Raw genomic sequence first — 19,131 nt, 5'->3', positions numbered from 1 at the left:
GACACCCCCGGCTCCACATCTAGCTCATGATTTCAGCCAATTGCCACGGCTTGTCAAACTTGTTTTGAAAAATTCCTTTTGAGCAATGAGTGTGTAACTCCACCACAAAAAGGAACTTGTTCTGATCACTGGGCCAAGCCAAGGTCTTCCTGAGTTACACTGGGATTCCTTTCTTCTCATAGCAAAATAAAACATGGGGATGGAGCCAGCCCTTCACTGATCTAGCCCTCTAAACACACTGCACTTAAAAGAACAGCAGAAGTACAGTAATATGATAGTGCCCATTAAGAGTTAGGACAACCTCACTTTAACCCTGCGTCTAACTGCTTTCTGCTAAAAAAAAATTCAGCCGGTGATGATATCACAAGGTTTTTGAAGAGGAAGTGAGTTCATGTGCTGTGGTGACCAGTTTTTCAGAGGACAAATGTCTCTGATTCATTTTATGTGCGGGAGTCTGGTCGGGGGAAACGCTCTTCACTTTTCAAACAGTGTCATGGAATCTCTTAACGTTTAATTTCTTAACATGGAGAAGTATTTTGACTTGTGCTTAAATCTTTTCTTTGGGTCCCTCACTGCCACGGGAGGGGAATCTGTCAGCAAAGATCGGCCTGTCATCACATAGCTCAATCAATCATGGTACTCGATGTTCTGATCTCTCCTCTCTTTCTTTGGGTTTGGCCTCTGCTTGATTCCCCCTCCTCCTCAATTCAAACATATGGCTCCTTTCAGCTGAGTATTTTCTGTATTTTAATTATTATTAATAATAATAATCAGGATAACCTTGCTGTAACTCTGTGTCTACTGCTTAGTGGTGTTATTATATTATTATGAATGCGTCTCTGATTGAATTATAATCTTCATATATTATTATTAATAATAAGAGACACCTGTGTTTATGGTCTGTTTACAGGCGACCGTTCGTGGGACACTGCTGTATGTAATTGGCTGCCGTGTTTCGCCCACAAAATACACAGTCAATTCACTTTACAGTAAATTCTGTGAAGCGCTTTGAGACGTCTCGAAGGCATGATAAGGAGCTATGTCAAATGCAAGGATTGTCATTATTATTATAGGGAAAATTATTATTTTTAATATAGTTGATGTAGCATTCATAACATCTAAATGCCTCAAAGCGCTTGAAAGGAAATTGCAATGATGTGTAGTGTGTATTTTGAAGGCGAACATGGCAGCCAATTTGCACGCTGCAAGGTCTCACAAACAACCGTGAAGTGAGTGACCAATTGGTCTTCGGGGGATTGTTGAGCAGGCCACCAGGTGCAACTCCCTTTCTTTTTGGAGAAGTGTTTTAGCAATTATTTAATGGTGATTGAAGAAGGACTGTGATCAGCATGTAAACACAGCATAACCACCAGTGTCTCCATCATCTGCTCCATTAAACTGGATGAAAGAAGGCCTCTTGTAAATAAGATTATCAAACAAACCAACAGAGGCATCAAGACAGTAATTAAGTACAATTAATGTCAGGGGATACACAACATTCCTTACACCAGTCTCCACATTTAATCCTCTCCATCCGCATCTGCTCTTACTCTCGAACAACTTTTCGGCGTATTTTATTTAATTAACATTATAACAAATTGACTTATTTGAAATGAATAATCCTTTCATTTGATACAGTGCCTTAGCACATTGTCAAAAAAAAACTCAAAGCGCTTCACGGGATTTTATTACTGTAAAGTGTAGTTGACTGTGTATTTTACACGACAGCCAATTTGGGCGAAGCAATGTCCCACAAGTAACCATAAAGTGAATGATCAATTTAAATCAAAGATTGTTGGTCAGAAAACCAGGAGAAACTCCCTTCTCTTTTATGAATAGTACCATGGGATCTTTAACATCTACCTGAACGGGCACAGACTGGACTGGACCTTGGTTTAATGAAGCACTCCCCCCAGCACTGGATTGAAGTGTCAGTCTAGACTATGAGCTCAAAGTCCCCGACATGCAACCTTTTTACTCAGAGGCAAGAGTGCTATCAACGTATCCAGGCTAATAATAACATTTGCATTTTTTTGTAAGGGGGGGAGAGGGGTGGGAGGAGGCTCTTGGGGTGTTATGAAAGATTCCTGACTAAAACAAAATCGGATTATTTACAATGACATGTTCAGGTGTCAGCTTGGCCTGGCTCAGTTTGTCACCCTCGAGCTTGTGGGTGAGAAGGTTGAGAGCTCTGGCTTCATTTTGAGACTTTTAGGTTATAGTCTTCATCAGACTATGAGCTCATGGTCAGGCATTGGCTGTTTGTGGGGCATTTTTGAGCATAAATTGGCAGCTACCGTGTTTTCCTACAAATTACAGTGTCATTACACTATAGAGAAAACTGGAAAAACAGGAAGCTTGTCGGCTAGTGCTCTCAATGCAAGCTCTGCGGCTTTAGCTGGTTAATCACAAACAGTTCCTCAAATCTGAGCTCTCGCCAATATTCTCCTTGTGCCCTTAAATTGATAATTGTTCAAAGGGGAACTGGATCCAATTGTGAATTGGTTTTGCCCATAAAATACACAGCCAATCCACTTTACAATATATCCTGTTTCAATGATGTGATAGAGCACTATATCAAGTGCAAGGATTATTATTATTGATTAGTTTCTTGCCATTTCTATTTGGCATCGGTTTTACTCCTGCAAAAAAAAAACTTTGATAAATAAAGTCTGTTTTATACAGGGTCATGATAATTACTCTATGATCTATATTTAAAAAAAATATATATTTATCATGATTTCTTTCCGACTTATTAATGGTATCACGGCTTTTTGGTCACCCTGGATGGACAAGTGGCTCCAACAACTGGGACTACAGGTCCCAGAGTGCCCCACATGCCCAACAAAATGAACCAAGTGAATTTAAATCCCTGTCTGAGATCCTCCTTTGCCTTTTCACCATTGGCTCTTTGCAACCAGATAATACCCTCTGGTTGGTATTACTGATGTCCGTCAAATACAACATGTGCAGCTGTCAAGCTAGCTGAGAGCCTGGTGGAGAGAGCTCTGGATTCCTTCAGTCTAAATTTAACTGGTGATGGAACCTGGGTACAGCGCAGATAAGGATCTCAGCTGCCTGGCTTGCGAAGACAAGAGTTGTTAAGAAAACACACTCAGTGGGGGGAACAAAAAAGGACGCTGCAATGCCTGCTCAAAACAGCAGCAGATCTAGGTTCAGGGAGCGGAACAATGCTTTACACAGACCCGAGTTCATGTCTCTGAACCAGCCCATGAGACCCATTCAGGAGGGGAGAAGTTCGGCCAGGAAACCGGGCGCACAACTAGGGCAGCAGCAGCAGCAATCTCAGAACGACAGCAACAAAGAGCGAAGGGAATCCACACTGCTACCCGAGGAGGACTGCATGCAGCTCAACCCTTCTTTCAAAGGGATTGCCATTAACTCCTTGCTGGCCATTGATATCAGCCTGTCCAAAAGCATGGGGGTGTGCGCTGGCAGCTCTTCGGCCTGGAGTAGTGCTCGCCCCATGGTCAGGCTCATTGGGCTGACCGGTCACGGCATCCCCTGGATTGGGGGAACCGTTTTCTGCCTGGCAAAAAGCATCACCCCAGCAGGGCAGGAGGTGCTTCTGAATCTTCTGTTCGGTGAGTGTTTGGCGTCATGCAGTGAATGAATGAATTGAATGAATGAATGAATGAATGAATGAACAGGGAGCATTTAGTTCCGGGGCTTTGATTGATCTCAGGGGGGGGGATCTTAAGAAGCCACGGCTTCCAATCAGTTAAGAGCCCGGCTACAGTCTGGTGGTGGGTGACCACACAATGGCAAAGCACGCTCGAACATTTGGGTCAACGTTCACACACACTGAGACACCAGTAAGTGCCAGAGGAATGGGGTATTATCTTAAGAGGATGCTTTGCTTTCATGTCATGGCTTCAAGGCGCATGGTTAAAGCGCTCCAGGATGGGCGTGAAGTGCGCTATATAAATGCAAGTTGTTGTTGTTGTTGCTGCTAGTCAGATCCACCGACCGATAGATCACGTGGGTTGAGTTTGACATTTCGCAGATGGGCCACTGTAGTGCAGTGTGTAACAGGTGAACTGCCGGTTTAACAATAAAAACAGAAGTGGCTGGGAACGCTCAGCAGGTCAGGCAGCGTCTATGGAGAGAGGAAAGTGAGTTAACGTTTCAGGTCGGTGACCTTGTGTTGTTCCCAGCGACTTCTGGTTTTATTTCAGGTTTCCAGCATCTGCAGTATTTTGCCTTTTGCTGGTTTAACAATGCAGTTAAGACGTTGGGCGTCTGAAATTCCAAGTCATCGAATCCAGGTGCTATTCGCCCACCTCATGGTCGCAAGCTGTAAGTTCCTGTGTTAGAGATGAACCGCTGCTGTTGCCTGGTGGCTCCAGCTCCTTCCTGCTCCATCCACAAGCCTGGCACAGTGATAGCTCTCTCATCTCGGAAACACCAGTTTGTGGGTTCAAACCCTCACGTCAGGACCTGCAATCACACCGTCAAAGCTGGTATTCCAGTGCAGTGCTGGGGCATGTGTGTGAGTCACATTATCGGAGGTGCCATCCTTCAAATGAGACATTGAACTGAGGATCCATCAGCCTGTTTGGGTGGAGGCGAAAGATCCCACAGCCTAGTCGAAAAGAGCAGCGAGTTTCTCCCAGTGTTATTATCATTATTATTACAATAAAGTACTATTAGTGTTGATGACTGGCTCCTCATCTGCAGCGACCTTTTCACATCGATCCAGATGAGACAATGAGAATTACAACCAGTTTCTATAACCAGATGTTGGTCCACAGTGCACCTTAATACTCCCTCCATTGGCAACTTCACTCGAAAGGGAGGGGAGGGGAGGAGAGGGGTTCACAGCAAAGATTGTTGAGGAAAAGAGGAACTTTCCCCCTGTTACAGTAGGTGAGCGTGATTCTGCAGTCATGTGGAATGACTGGGACTCTGCGTATTATCGCCTGAACTCTTTCAGTGCGGCTTAAACGTGTGGCTGTTGTTCACGTTGACTCAATTTCAGGAGTCCTCAAGTATGGTCACACGATAATTATGATATGAAAATGCCCATCCCTCAATATGAAGCGGACAGGTTCATTGCTGAGTCAATAACGTTTATGCTGATAAATCTGCTCACTTTAAATGAAACGATTAGGGCTGGAAATTACCCTGGATACATTCCTGGTATAAATAGAGGGAGCGGACAGGTTGGTAAAGTTTTAGTAAGTCGCAGTGGTAGGGAGGAGACCATGGAGGGCTTTAAAGGTGAGGACGAGAATCTTGAACTCGATCCACTGGGGGATGGCGAGCCAATGAAGCCAGCTGGGCAAGGATGGGGTTGGGGAGGTGGGGGGTGATCAGCTCATGGAGATTAGTGCAGGAAAGAACACGAGCTGCGGGGTGCTGAATAATCTTCAGCTTGTGGAGGGAAGATTTGGGGAGTCCCGTGAGCAGCGAGTTAGTTAGCGTAGTCAAGCCTGGGCGTAATGAAAACAGGCTCTCCTTGTGCTAACCTTGTTAAATCTGCCACCATTTGAAACTGTTTCTGTTCGAGCTTGATTGAGCCATTGGTTGGTGTGATGCGGAATCGATTGACCGTGTATTTCATTGTCGCTCTATCTGTCGGGCAACTGGGAACAACATAGACAAAGTGCCTCCAGCTCAGGGCAATGTTGCATCGGTTGCATTATAGAACGGAACAGATACACACAACTTGGTTTAATTCCCGAGGAGCAGCGATTACAGTGAATAGATCGAATAATGCACGTTTCTTTCTTAAACCTCCTCAGAAATACAGGAGGATTCAAACAATGTCTCTTGTCAGCGCTTCATACTGCCTGAACCACATCGTAAACAGGTTGTTGCAACCTAATACTGTACACAACGGCAGTTGGAGCAATCTTTTAATAGATTTGCTTTCACAGCAAAACAAGGAAGGGAGGGTGAAGATCTTTGAGCTTGGAAGTACAGCCCACAAAATACAGTCAATCCACTTTGCAATATCTTCCTGCGTAGCACTTTCAGGCGTCTCAATGTCATGATAAGGCGCTATATCAAATGCAAGGAATATTATTAATATTATATGTAATGCATTGGGCTTCATAAAAATAGTGCTTGCAGCCAAAAAGGATGCCTATAACCAAAAGGTCTCATTACTAACAAAGGTGTCCATTCTTTAACATTTTACCAGTGTGTTGCAATGGTCTTGAAAGTGCACATTGCCTTGTAGGGGTTGCTTTGATGGCTACAATAGCTTATTTACTGAAATCTTGCAGATAGCTCCACTGACGTGTTGCAACAGGCTGTCAGTGAGCCGAGGGAATAACACACAAATGACGATTCCATTGGGATTCGATCCCCCATCGCACTGTGAACCTTTCATTTTCCTGCCGGCTCCAGGAAAACAAGCCACAGATTTTCCAGTGTGGGTGTCAGGTTTCTCTTCTCTTAAGAAAAAGTGTTTTGGTTTCTGAAATACTTTGTTAGCTTGGTTCAGCTACTTGGCATATATCAAGTCATTAAGTAGATCCTCGAGAAGATATTAGTTCACATGCTGTTTGTTGGCTTTGGGTTTTGCGAGGCCCGGCCCAGAGGTTTGTGCCCTTTGCAGAAACATGCAAGAGGGAGGGAGAGTGAATTGTGTGGGCGGTGATATAAAATAGGGTTAATTTGGACTTTTTGGTCTTCGTGTCTCTCTCTCACAGTGTCTGGGACAATGAGCGTTTGTGTGAGTTACACTTAATGGATTGTGTAGCTCACTGTGACATTTTCCAGCAAAGTTCAGCAGCGTCATTAATGAGAACAGTGCAGGGATGAGAAATAAGATCGATAAAGAGATTCGGGATGTGCCGTGAGTAAATTTGAAAGGGCAAAGCACAGGCAGGGGTAGAGAGAGCCGGTGAACAAACAACAACCAAAGCTGAGCATATTTAGGCTTGTCAGTGTAGTTACACACCTGAAGTCCTTGCAGTTTCTGCCTTACAATTTGCCTTAAAATGTAATATGACAGAGAACTTTTCAAAAGTTCACCCTCCCTCCCACAGCTGTGGAAAACGTTGCCTTCAATTTGGAAGCTGTTTTTCTGCACTTCCCAGCCTCTAGATTGAGACTGATTTTAAGAATGTTCTGAAAATTATAATAATCCTTGCATTTGATTCACTTATTTATCGTGGGGTTGCTCGAGGGACTTGTGAGCAGTTGCCTCGTCAGTCCTTGTTTTCGCTATCACACTGTAAATGCGAAAACTTAAGTCTTCAAGAGAGATATGTCTTGGCATCGCCCAGATACCTAACGTTAATGTATCGCATTGGCTGGAACAAGGAGAATGCATTATCTCCTTCACAAAGCTCTGATCTGCCACCGTGTTTTTCTGTGAAGCCACAATTGTTGTTGGATTCCTGATATCGTATCGTACAGAAAGCTTTTGTTTGCGAGTGAATTACAGAGAGTCATGGCATCATAAATAGTTGCAGGGGGATAAAAGCTATTAGTTATCTCCTCTAGAGCTGATGACTCTAATCCCAGTTCTCTGCTTGTTTTCCTGTCGCTTGTATTATTGTACTTCTTATTAAATAATAACAAATAATATTCCTTACATTTGTTGGTAGCACGATTCACTTCTAAGGCAGAAAGATATGTTTTTCTCACATTGGAACTTACAATCCAGTGCAGGATTAGAGATGGCCATATTGTTAGAGATGGTGTTTTTCAGCCGAACGCATTAAAAGCAAGATCCCATCTGCCTATTCAGCTGATGTGAAAGCTTCCAATTGCCCTATAAAAATGTGCTAGGAGTTCCTCCCCATTTCCTAGCCAGAAATCTGTCCGATAAGTTATTCATTCACATACACCATGGCTGTTTGTGGGACATTGCTGTGTGCAAAATTGCTGTTGCGCTTTCCTAGAAAAACAGTAATTATTTGTGAAGCGCTTGGGGGCTGTTTTACATGATCGAGCTTAATAACAACCCACATTCTTTATTACTTCCTGAATTGCAAACTTAAAGAGAAAGGACTCTGGGCATGTGTTTGCAAGTACAGTTTGCTGCACATACCTGTACTCAAGATCAGGCATTTCTATTATTTTTAATTAGTATTTTTGTGCAACAAGACTTGCCTGACACCCGTTAGACTAACCGGTCCGTCACACGTAGGAATTTTACAGCAGTTGGGAGAGAGGAAACTTTTGTCTCATCAGGTCTGGACTTGATTCTCTTGAATCACTTGATGTCACTCTCTTTTATCGCTAGAGTTTTGAGTGAAGGATCCCAACCCTAACAGCTTCCAATTACAACACTAAGCTATTTCTTAAATGAGTAGAGTCCTGGACTCAAGCAGTCTTCCGTTCCACTCTTAGAATCACAGAATCTCACAGCACGAAGGAGGCCATTCAAGTCTTTGAAAGAGCTATCCAACTAATCCCACTCTCCCACTCTTACTCCATAGCCCTGCAGATTTTTCCCTTTCAAGTACCTATTCCAATTCCCTTTGCAACCTACTATCGAATCTGCTTCCGCCGCCGGTTCAGGCAGTGCATTCCAAATCACTCTTCCCAGTAATCTATTCCACTCTTCCCGGTAACCCGTTCCAGCTTTTGGTAATGTGTATGGGAAATCTATTGGAAATCTATTGGAAATCTATTTTCCAATCAGCCCAAACCACACCGGGCTTCACTGATTCACTCAATAGTGCCCTGTGGGTACCAGAACGCTCCCTTGTCTCTTGGTGCCTTGTGAGAATGTCTCATCTCTTCTGGGGGATTGCAGCTCTGGAACGGCAGGCTTTCTGATGTCTCAGCCCTCACTCACTCTGCTGGATAATGGATAGAGTATTTTTCAGTGTAGACATCTGTGCTGTCTCCAGTTTACCCTCTTTTTCAACTCCCTTTGGGTCCTTTTGCTGTTAAAATACCGACAGTATTTTTTGTCCACTACATCTTGCGTCTCCTGTTGCATTTCCACTCAGGACCTCTCGAGCTCCCTAATGTCTTGTTTTAAGGCTGTTTTTATATAGTTTGTTCTCAGTCCATTGGTTTTCCTTCTTCCTACAAACCTTACAAATCTTGCTTTTCTTCCCCTTAATCTCCTTTTTAATATTCCCACTGATCATTTTGTAGCACTTTTTGTTCAGTTTGCAATCGATGTACCTCAGGACCTCTGGGAGATAACTGAACAAATCACAATTGCTTTTTAAAAACAATCATAATAATTTGGTCACTCAATCCACGACTGTTTGTGGGACGCTGCTGTGTACAATTGGCTCCCACGTTTCGCCCACAAAATACACAGTCAATTCAACTTACCAGTCTATTCTGTGAAGCGCTTTAAGACGTCTCGAAGACATGATAAGGCGCTATATCAAATGCCAGGATTACTATTATTAATAATTTTGCACAACGAATCAACTCAAAATTGTTTGATGTGGCTTTCTGTCTAGTCCAGGGTTACATTGATTCAGAGAGTAATGGGAAGAGAGCAGCGCGTCTGTACATTTAACTGTTTAAGGGCTCCTTGGTTTCTGTAACAGGAAATCTTATTGCGTTACTCTGAATTGCAGGAACAGCAAATTTACCGGCAAAACATTGTCAACGAGTGCTCTTTTGCTAATTACCTTCAATAGATATCCTCTAGCTCAGCAATAGAATCTGCTATCTCAGCAATAGAAGCGGTCAGAATATCAGCTGTATGAGAATACACTCAGTCTCCACCTTGAACTGACAGACCAGACTGACATACAAATGTAGTGCTGGGGAAGTGCTGCATTGTCGGAGGTGTCATGCCACGGATGAGACGTTAAACCGAGGTCCCGGCTCTGCCTGTTCAGATGGACATTAAATGTCCCATGGCGCTCCTCGAGCAGAGAAGGGAATTTATCCCATTTGTCCTGGCCAACAATCCATCCCCCAAATAAAATTGTTTGTGGGATATTGCTGTGTGCAAATTGGCTGCGGCATTTGTCTACAAAAATAAACAGCCACCACAGTTCACAGTGCACCCCGTGAAGCACTTTGAGACATCCTTCTGACGTGAAAGACGCTGTATCAAATACAGGCCATACGTTTGTATGTTATGAGAGCCAGAACGGAAATTGAGAGTACACTTGGGAGAATGTTAATGGAAGCGAGTTTATTTTGCTGTGGAATATTACAGGTAGATTGAATGGCCGAGAGAGAATCCTGTGCAAATTCACCATTATCCAGACCGAGAATGGATTAAGCTGCTTGCCGCTCACCATCTGCTCTGTTTTTTTACAAAAATAAATGTTTTTTTTAATCCCAAGATGACTGACCATTGACCTCCCTGATGACATCATCATCTGTAGAATATAGTCAAGCTATAAAAAATATATATATATGTATGTGTGGGGAAGGGGGCAGTATCTGAGTTGTTAATCGAGTGGCGGATCACTTTTCCAGGGGTAACGTCTCTTCAAAAAAAAATAATAATAATTTGGTCACTCAATGCACGACTGTTCATGGGACGCTGCTGTGCGCAATTGACTGTCGTGTTTCGCCCACAAAATATACAGTCAATTCACTTTACAGTATACTCTGTGAGACGTTTCAAAGACGTGATAAGGCGCGATATCAAATGCAAGGATTATAATTGGTATTATTTTTATTATTAACAGCCAAGAAATCAAATCATTTCACTTTCTTGCTTGCTTGCTTTGGCAGGGAAGAAGTTAAGGCATCTTCATTTGGAACAAGTTACCTCAATGAATGAGGTTGCAGAGGAATGAATTGGATATTGCAAGAGCGGCTCTCTCTACATCAGGGAGAACAGATGATTAGTATCTGTGATAACAATGCCCAATGGCCCCGGTCTTATTATTGATATAATTGCAACACACGTTGGCAGAGGGTCCTTCAGGCCTGGTGTTTCATGCTGTCACAGGAACTGGGACAAGTTGTGCGAGAGAATGAGAGCAATAGGACAGTCACCCAGACATTGACTCTCTCTCTTTCTCTCAGCTAGGATATCCAAGCTCCAAATCCCATCCCAGTTGGCAATTGGTTTTATACTTCACCTTTGGATTAATGTCTCTGGTCTCAGGTGAGTCACACAAGCTGAGGATTCCTTCCGCCATCACTACCATAGAATCATAGAATCTTACAGCACAGAAGGAGGCCATTCGGCCCATCCTGCCTGTGCCAGCTCTTTGGAAGAGCTGCCTGATCAGTCCCACTCACCCGCTCTTTCCCCATAACTTTGCAAATTTTTCCATCTTCGAATACCTATCCAGTTCCCTTTTGAGGGAATACGCTGCTCAGATTTCCATAGCTTTCATTCAGTTGCATTTTTACAGATCGATAATAATAATAATAATAATAATCCTTGCATTTGATATAGCGCTTTTCACGTCGGGAGGACGTCCCAAAGCGCTTCACAGAACACACTGTTAAGTGAATTGACTGTATATTTGTGGGCGAACGCGGCAGCCAATTGCGCACAGCAATGTCCCACAAACAGTCGTAGATTGAAAGTGACCAATTTATTATTGTTTTTTGTTTTTGGAGGGATTATTATTAGGCGTGTGGAGTAAGGAAACTTGCCCAAGGTTTCGCCCTGACCTGCCTGGAATTGATAATTCCACTGAAGGGCTTATCGCCCCAAACGGTTCGATATCTTTGGGTATTTCTGTGTCTGATGTGAAAATGAGGAAACTGGCAAACCCTGGCCTGCTACACTGCCTCCTGATCATTTCACAGAGCAGAGAGATAATAACAATAATAATTAATAATAGTAATAATAATAATGCTTGCATTTCATATGGTGACCAATCATGCCGTCAAGGCACTTCATTTGCAATTGCTTTCCGGTGTAGTGACTGTATTTGAAAGCGGATGCTGTAGACAAGTTGCGCACCAGCAGTCTCCCACAATCAGCCGTGAAGTGAGTGACTAATTTTATCTGGGGGATTGTCGGCCAGGACACTGGGATGAAATTCCCTTCTCTTTCCAAGCAGTGCTTTTAGCAAACAGTGCGAGAGGGAGAAAGAGAGAGAGATTCTCCCTCTGGAACAGGTGTTGAGTCAGCCTCTGATTAACCGTAGAATACACCAAGGACAATGTATGGTGGTTGGGGGGCGGGGGTGGGGGGGGGGGTTTGGAATAAGAAACTTCAAAGAATCCATCCGTGATTAATTTTTGCCCTGTAATCTTTGAATTGCGGTATCTAAAACGTTTCGATCCGTTCCCTTTAGCGTGCTGAAACTTATCGCCCGCAAAACCTGTCGCTTCCAGAAAGTGTTGATGCTTTCAAACATTTTCTCCAGCCCAACTTGCGACAACACACTGAAAAGATCACATGAGCCTGTGTTCGAGCCACACGGTATCTTGTAGCTTGTGATACGCGTGCACGTGCACATCTCATGATGTGGAGAGCCGGTTGCTTTGAGGCAAGCGTTGTAGAAGTGATCATCGTTTCCTGTGGTGTTAGAGCCATCTGAACGGCTTGTAAACTGGTGTGACCCACAGTTTGTGTAAGTGCGTGCACGAAACCCAAGTACCTTTCGAAATAAATAGCCGCAGCTGTTTATTTACTTCACGGTTGTTTCTGAGACCTTGTTCTGCCCAATTGGCTGTTGTGTTAGCAATCAATCAATCAAACAAAAAAACAAAGTCATGCGCTCACTTGGCTTTCTCAATTTCTGGCTGTCCCGCACTCCCTCACCCCACAATCAGTGGGCAGCCTCTCTGGAACTCTCCCCCAAATCCTTCTACCTCGCTCCCACCCTCTCCGCTTTCAAAACGCGGTCTTAAAAACCTTCCTCTTTGACGGAGCTTTCAACTACCTCCCACTGACTTATCTCCCAACTGGCTTGAGCTCCCACTCCATCTCTATCAAGTGCTTTCGCCTTTAAAGCCCTCCACGGTCTTGCTCCACCCTACCTCTGCGACCTTTTAAAACTTCACCAACCTGTCCGCTCCCTCCTCTTTGAGGGCACTGACCTGCTCCACATCCCCCATCCTGCCTGCCCCACCTCACCCTCTGGAATTCCCAGAGCCCCTCCGCCTCTCCCCTTCCCTTGCCTCCTTCAAGGTCCATCTCAAGACCTTCATTCTCGACCGTGCCTTCGGTCATCTTTCCCCTCTACCCAGTCTTGCCCTCCACCTCTTTGCAAATCCCTCATTGTCCAGCACCTTGGGACGTCCTCCAACATGAAATACACTATATAAATGCAACATATTGTTGGTGGAGATGTGAAAGGCATTTCAAAACGTAAGTACTGTTGTGATGGAACAGAAGTGTGTGTATCTCTACTACTCTCTACGCGCTTTGAGATGTCTCGAAGACGTAATAAGGCGCTCTATCAACTGCAACTATTATTATTATTACCCCTCGTTGTCTACATGTGATAATGTGACCCTTAGTTTCTCTTTCTATATCTCAGAGGCCAAAAGGCACAACAGGGCACATTCAGAGGTATGATGGGATGGGAAATCTATTCCCATACATGATCAACGGAGAGTGATGAAGAGCTGGCAACTGGACTCATGTTTTATATTCCACTTCCATGTTAAGGCGCGACCACAGATTAGTAAGTCAAATACCACCAGGAGAGGAAATGGCAGCCAAAGAACTTGCCAAAGCACAAATTCGACTGCGTTCACTTTCCTCGTCCACTGAATCAGTCCACTCGGATATTTTTCGAAGTGGGGCCCACAGGATTCAATCCAAATCAATAGGTTTTGAAAGGGAAAATGATCAAAATTCAATAATTGCGTAAATTCAAGTCAGGGGCACGCAGGCTGGGTTTGAATTCTGGTATGGATTTCAGTCTAGACTCGATAAACCAGGGGAAGGATCGTTGAGTTTCCGGGCATGGCCCAGGTGTGGGTCTACTGTAAACCTAGACAGTCTCCAACCTCCCAGGGACCTGACATCCGTTAATTAACAGATCACAGATCAGTCTGAAGGTCTCGTATCGTGACTTTACCTCCAAACGTGCAGGTCCTCTGACTCAGTGTTCAGGCAACAAGTGGAAAACCATGCACGGAGCTGGCGTTGGGGAGCGCTATTGTCAATCGTAACTGCTCATTTGGTGTAATGAGACTCGTAACGTTTACTTCAGAGCAAAGTGCACAGAGAGAGAGAGAGTGAAAGAGAGCTCCATTCATCTCATCAGAAACCACGAGCGTATCATTAATGTCAGTCTGTGTTTATGTCACGTTCAAATTATTGATATCCCTTGATACCCTGACCTAACAAATATCTCTCCACCTCAGTCTTGAAAATGTGAATGGATCGAGCCATAATCCACAGCCTTTTGAGAGGAAGAGTTCCAGATTTCCACTACCCTTTGGCCGAAAAAAAGCTGCCTCCTAAATCCACTCCTAAATGGCTTAGTTCTCATTTTTAAAAAGAGCATCAAGGGATACGGGGCAAAGGCGGGTATTTGGAGTCGAGGTTACAGATCAGCCACCATCTTATAGAATGGCAGAACAGGCTGGAGGGGCTGGATGACCTCCTCCTGTGCCTCTGCTCCTAACGCTTTAGAAAACCTTGAAGTCAATGAGTTCGATAAGTGAGCGTGCAGAGTAGCAAGGGAGGTGTGTGGTGTCGCTTCCCCCGTGTGTGTCGGCACGTTTATTGCTGACTCTGGCCTCTCCTCTTCCCACCTTTCCAGCGCTGATCCTGGACGTGCTGATGGTAGCCGGAGTGCAGAAGCTGGTGAAGAGGAAGGGGCCCTCGGAGGTGCCCGCCGGGTTCATGGATTACCTGATGATGGATGTGTATGCCTTCCCGGCCGGCCAGGCCAGCAGAGCGGCCATGGTGGTCAAATTCTTCTTCAATCACCTGGTTCTCGCCGTCCCCCTGCGCATTCTCCTGGTGATCTGGGCCCTGTTTATCGGCATCTCGCGCGTCATGATCGGCCGCCATCACCTGACTGACGTCCTGTGTGGCTTTGTCTTCGGTTACATACATTACAGGGTCCTGGAGTTTCTGTGGCTTCCTTCCAACGCGTGTCAGTTTCTGATCTCGATCATTGCCATCTGAGGAGGGGACGGAACAGAGGAGGGAGGGAGGGGGGGTGGGGGGGTGCTGCTCGTGCTTGTGACACAGAGAAAGGAAAAGATGGCCTCGGTCTGTCTCAGTGTCTGACTGTCTCTCTGTGTCTGTCTGTCTCTGTGTCTCTGACTGTCTCGGTATCACTGTCTGTTGTTTGTCTCTATGTGTCTGTGTGGTCTGTCTGTCTCTGTGTCTCTGACTATCACTGTCTGTGTTGGTCTGTCTCTATCTGACTGTGTCTGTGTGTCTGACTGTCTCTGACTGTGTCTGACTGTCCCTGTGTCTCAGACTGCCTCTGTATGTCTGACTGTCTGCGTGTGTGTTTGCTCGCGCGCGCGCGCGTGTGCGTGAGACGTCTCTGTGCCTCAGTCTGCCTCTGCGAAGAAACAATCCACTTCAGGAAGTTAAAGGACATTTCTGGCCCTGCGGCTTGTTAACTTATTGCATTTTGGAAAGTTTGAATTGTTGCTGCTCGTGTTTTCTTTCTACATTTACCTTTACCTGCTTGTTATGTACTGCAATTAAACAGAGGTGGGAATAGCATTGGCTGGAGCTCCCGTGACTCCTGACCTCTACTATACGATTGAAGACTTTGGAAATCCAGCGAATAATAATACGACAAAGGATGCGGGACTTAATCTCTTTTAAAATCAAGATCTTGTTTCTTCCTGAATAACTGATGTGTTTCCCCACAAACGGTACGGAAGTCATTACCTCCCATTCTCTCACTTCTTGTTTTAATCAGGTCACCTTACTCGTACAAAGGCTGGTAAAAACCCCAAATTCATTGCGGACACACACAGTGTGGGTGGCGTTCGGGTTCGGAGCCTGGCCAGCTGCTGCCATTTTCTGCCAAGGAGAGAGAGAGAGAGAGACAGAGAGAGAACATCAATGATCAGTGGAAATACTATTTCTCCGTTCACTGTTTTGAAACCGAGTACTATCCCCCCTCCCGCCCCAATAAACCTATTGGGAAGGATATACCGGCCTTGGAAGATGCCCATTGATGATTCACTGCAATAGTATCTGGGTTGAAGGGGTTTAAGTATGTATGATGAGACTTGGGCTATATTCCTTAAAGCAGAGCAGGTTATGGGGTGAAGTGTTTGAGGTGTATCAAATAATGAAAGGAATTGGCAGGTTAACAACAACTACAACAACAACAGCCTTTCACGTGGAGCAGCGTCTCAGAGCACTTATTCTTGGGTGAACTCTTGGAAACCATTACACGGGGGGAGTGGGGCAGAGCCTTAAACCCAGAACTGAGGTCAGGAAGCATTTGTTCACACAGGATCTTGTGGGGATGTAGAACGCTCTGCCCCAGAAAGCTGTAGCGATGGAATCAATAGGGATGTTCGATTGAGAGACGGACAGAGACTTGAGGAGTAGAGGTATTTGGAGCTACAGTGAAATGGCAGGGAATTAGAATTGAACGATTTAATTAAACTGGAACAGGTTGGGTGGTTTGAATGGCCACTTCCCGTTTTCCCATGTTTCTGTGAAAACAATCCCAACATTTCACGTCTCTCCACGCAGTTACATCTCCTCATCCCTGGAAAACCCTCTGTCTCTCTCTCTCCAAGGCTGGGAGAGTCCTTTCTATCTTTAATCAAGCACTGAAGGAGCGCTGAGGAACAAGAACCAAACTCCATCTCTGACTGAACTGCTCTTAAAGACATTGATTGACCATGTGGATAGATCTCTTGTCTGATCTGTGCACATCAAATGCATTTGACGAACAATTGGGTTGTACGAACTGCGAGTAGTGACTGATTCACTAGGAAGGCAAGGCTGCCTCGTGAGCAAAAAAAAGCCTCTACGCACTTAATAACCTCCTGACTTATAGCCAGGTGGGAGCTCCACGATGCAGAGTTTGCCTGTGAAGTATGTATCAAGTGCGAGTGAGTATCTGTCACTCCTGTCACGCACAGTATGAGACAAGGGGAGACCACAGGGGCTTTGCAATCCCAACTCAGTGCTGTTTAACATGCATGATATTTGCGAGGACATTTGGAATCGCGTTGTATTTGAAAGAGCATGTGTTTTTTTTTAAAAAAAAGACATTTTAATTTAATAAACATTTTCAACTCGTTGACGTCTCAGTTCGGACGTCAGGAGCTGCCCGAACGGTCTGAGGTTCTTTCTGCTTCGCTTTTCTGCCATCACTTGATTTATCTTTCATAGCAGCCACTGCTTTAGTCCCGTCTCGGCTTCCACACTCGTCAAGCGTTAGTCAGTCGTCAAACAGAACAGAACAGACAGACGAGAAGGGCTTGCGTCTGCTTTAGAGAGTCACTCAACCTGGTGTCTCAGCTGCAGTCCCTTCCTAAGGCTCTTCAGCAGGACGGACAGACCAGTCACTGCGGACAGGGAGTTATCCCACTCGTCTCTTGTTAACCCTGCCAAAGGTTAAGCCAAAGCCCTAATGGGTAGGGTGGTCCGAGCTGGAGAAGCAGCGAGAAAACTTGCCAGGCCGCGATATCAATGGCAAGCTATGGGGTTTTAGCTGGTTAGACTCCAGCAGTTACACCAAAACACATTGTAGGGTCCCCAAGCCTTGGCTCTTGCACCTAATACTTTCCGGAATTAGGTAAGCAGGATGTGTCCCTCCAGGGAGAGAGTGCGCATTCTATTCCAACCATCTCTGGGATTTCCACGTGTAGGTGGGATGCATGAAATTCTTAGTTTGGTAAGTATGGTGATGGTTTTCCGCATATCTCAGACACCCGGCTGACCAACAAAAAATACTGTATCAATAATAATCCTTGCATTTGCTTCAGCGTCGATAATGTTGAAATCTTGTAGGGAACTGCTGTCAAGCGTAGTGACTATTTTGTGGGTGAACAGGGCAGCGAATTTATATGCAGTATCGCCTTACAATTTTATCTGGGAGATAGCTGGCTTCGATCGTAAACCACCCAGTTTCCAGTGGAGCGTTTTGACAGGAGTTTGAAGTAAAATACTCTTCACAAAAGTTCCTCTGGCAATTCCTGCTTCGCTTATTACTTGGCTCCTGTTTACTCAGGAACCTCGCAGGAAGATGGAGTGCAGTTGGCTCCGTTTTGAACCCTACAATACACTTTTCAAAAATAGAATCTATTTCAGAGGAAAGACTATATTCCTTTGCAATTTGCAGAGCGTGACACCGGAGGCTATTTTTAAAAGGACTGTGGTTTATTGTAGAACACAATTCTAGGTTTCGACTGAGCCTAAATTGTACCTTCCTCTGAACATACCAATTTGTGAACAATATTGATGTCGGGAAAGGTCAAGGGCTGAGTGGACCCACGAGGGAAGCAAACAAGCACTCTCACATCAAGTCCATTCCAACTTTGTCAGTGGCCACTCTTAAGCACGATCACTGCTTGCATTTCTATTTGTCGCCTTGGGTTAGAGTGGTTTCTGGAAGGGAAACACAAAAATATTGCTTATGTGGCCCGCAGGCCTTTGTCACATAGGGAAACCGGCCCTCAGCAGCCAAAAGGTTGAACCTCCCTGCCTTAGGTTATCCAACATTAAAATAATAAGAATTAATAATAATCCTTGCGTTTAATATAATGCCGTATCACTCCGTTGAGACGTCTCAAAGCGTAATTAACAACCGGAACAAGGTTACCAGGAAGGGGTGGTTGAAGCCGGGACACTGGTAACTCATTTATAATAAAACCTCGATGCTGTGATGCAAGAATGCGAGGGTGGGTTTTCTGGAGGATGAGATCAGATGGGCCTTTTTTTTTGGCAAACTTTTCTTTCTGTGAATTTTTTTTCTCCCCCTTTGCAAACGGAAGATGGAATCTTGCGCTTGTTGCTCTGGGTGAACGACGGTCTGGTTAAACGTGAACTCGGAGAAGTGCGTAGTTTGGAAATGAGAGGGTAGAGTTGCAAATTCCCTAATATGGCTGGAATGGACTCTCTTCGCAAATGCAGGCCATCAGGACAGTCATTTTCGAGCAGAACTCTTCTGTGAAACAGAAACCACAAGTTCCGCTCCGAGACAGAGACAGAGACCGAGAGAGTCGGTCTCCCATCCCCTTCCTCCGCTTCCCCCACGAGATGTGGTTTGCTACGTTGACATCTGCTTAGACCAGTGGAATCGTTACTGATAACCACAGACAGTCACATCTGAGGCAAAGGTCCTT

General features: G+C 44.8%; 1 protein-coding gene across 1 annotated transcript; it reads left to right on the top strand.

Annotated features, from left to right (window-relative positions):
* Nucleotides 1-2,988: 2,988 nt before the first annotated feature.
* LOC103183032 (inactive phospholipid phosphatase 7) lies at nt 2,989-14,986 on the top strand. Its single transcript, XM_007900255.2, has 2 exons — nt 2,989-3,605; nt 14,610-14,986. The coding sequence occupies exons 1-2, from the start codon at nt 3,146-3,148 to the stop codon at nt 14,978-14,980; spliced, it is 831 nt and encodes a 276-aa protein (XP_007898446.1). The 5' UTR covers nt 2,989-3,145; the 3' UTR covers nt 14,981-14,986.
* The last annotated feature ends 4,145 nt before the right edge of the window (nt 14,987-19,131 follow it).

This window comes from Callorhinchus milii, unplaced genomic scaffold, assembly GCF_018977255.1.
Source record: "Callorhinchus milii isolate IMCB2004 unplaced genomic scaffold, IMCB_Cmil_1.0 Scaffold8, whole genome shotgun sequence".
In the NCBI taxonomy this organism is placed as follows: Eukaryota; Metazoa; Chordata; class Chondrichthyes; order Chimaeriformes; family Callorhinchidae; genus Callorhinchus; species Callorhinchus milii.
This window is presented reverse-complemented; position numbering and strand designations above follow the sequence as displayed.

Excerpts from the sequence above, each read along its gene's own strand:
- LOC103183032 (XM_007900255.2), top strand. The coding sequence starts at position 3,146 with ATGCCTGCTCAAAACAGCAGCAGATCTAGGTTCAGGGAGCGGAACAAT. Across the intron at positions 3,606-14,609 it reads GCTTCTGAATCTTCTGTTCG|CGCTGATCCTGGACGTGCTG; the intron begins GTGAGTGTTTGG and ends CCACCTTTCCAG.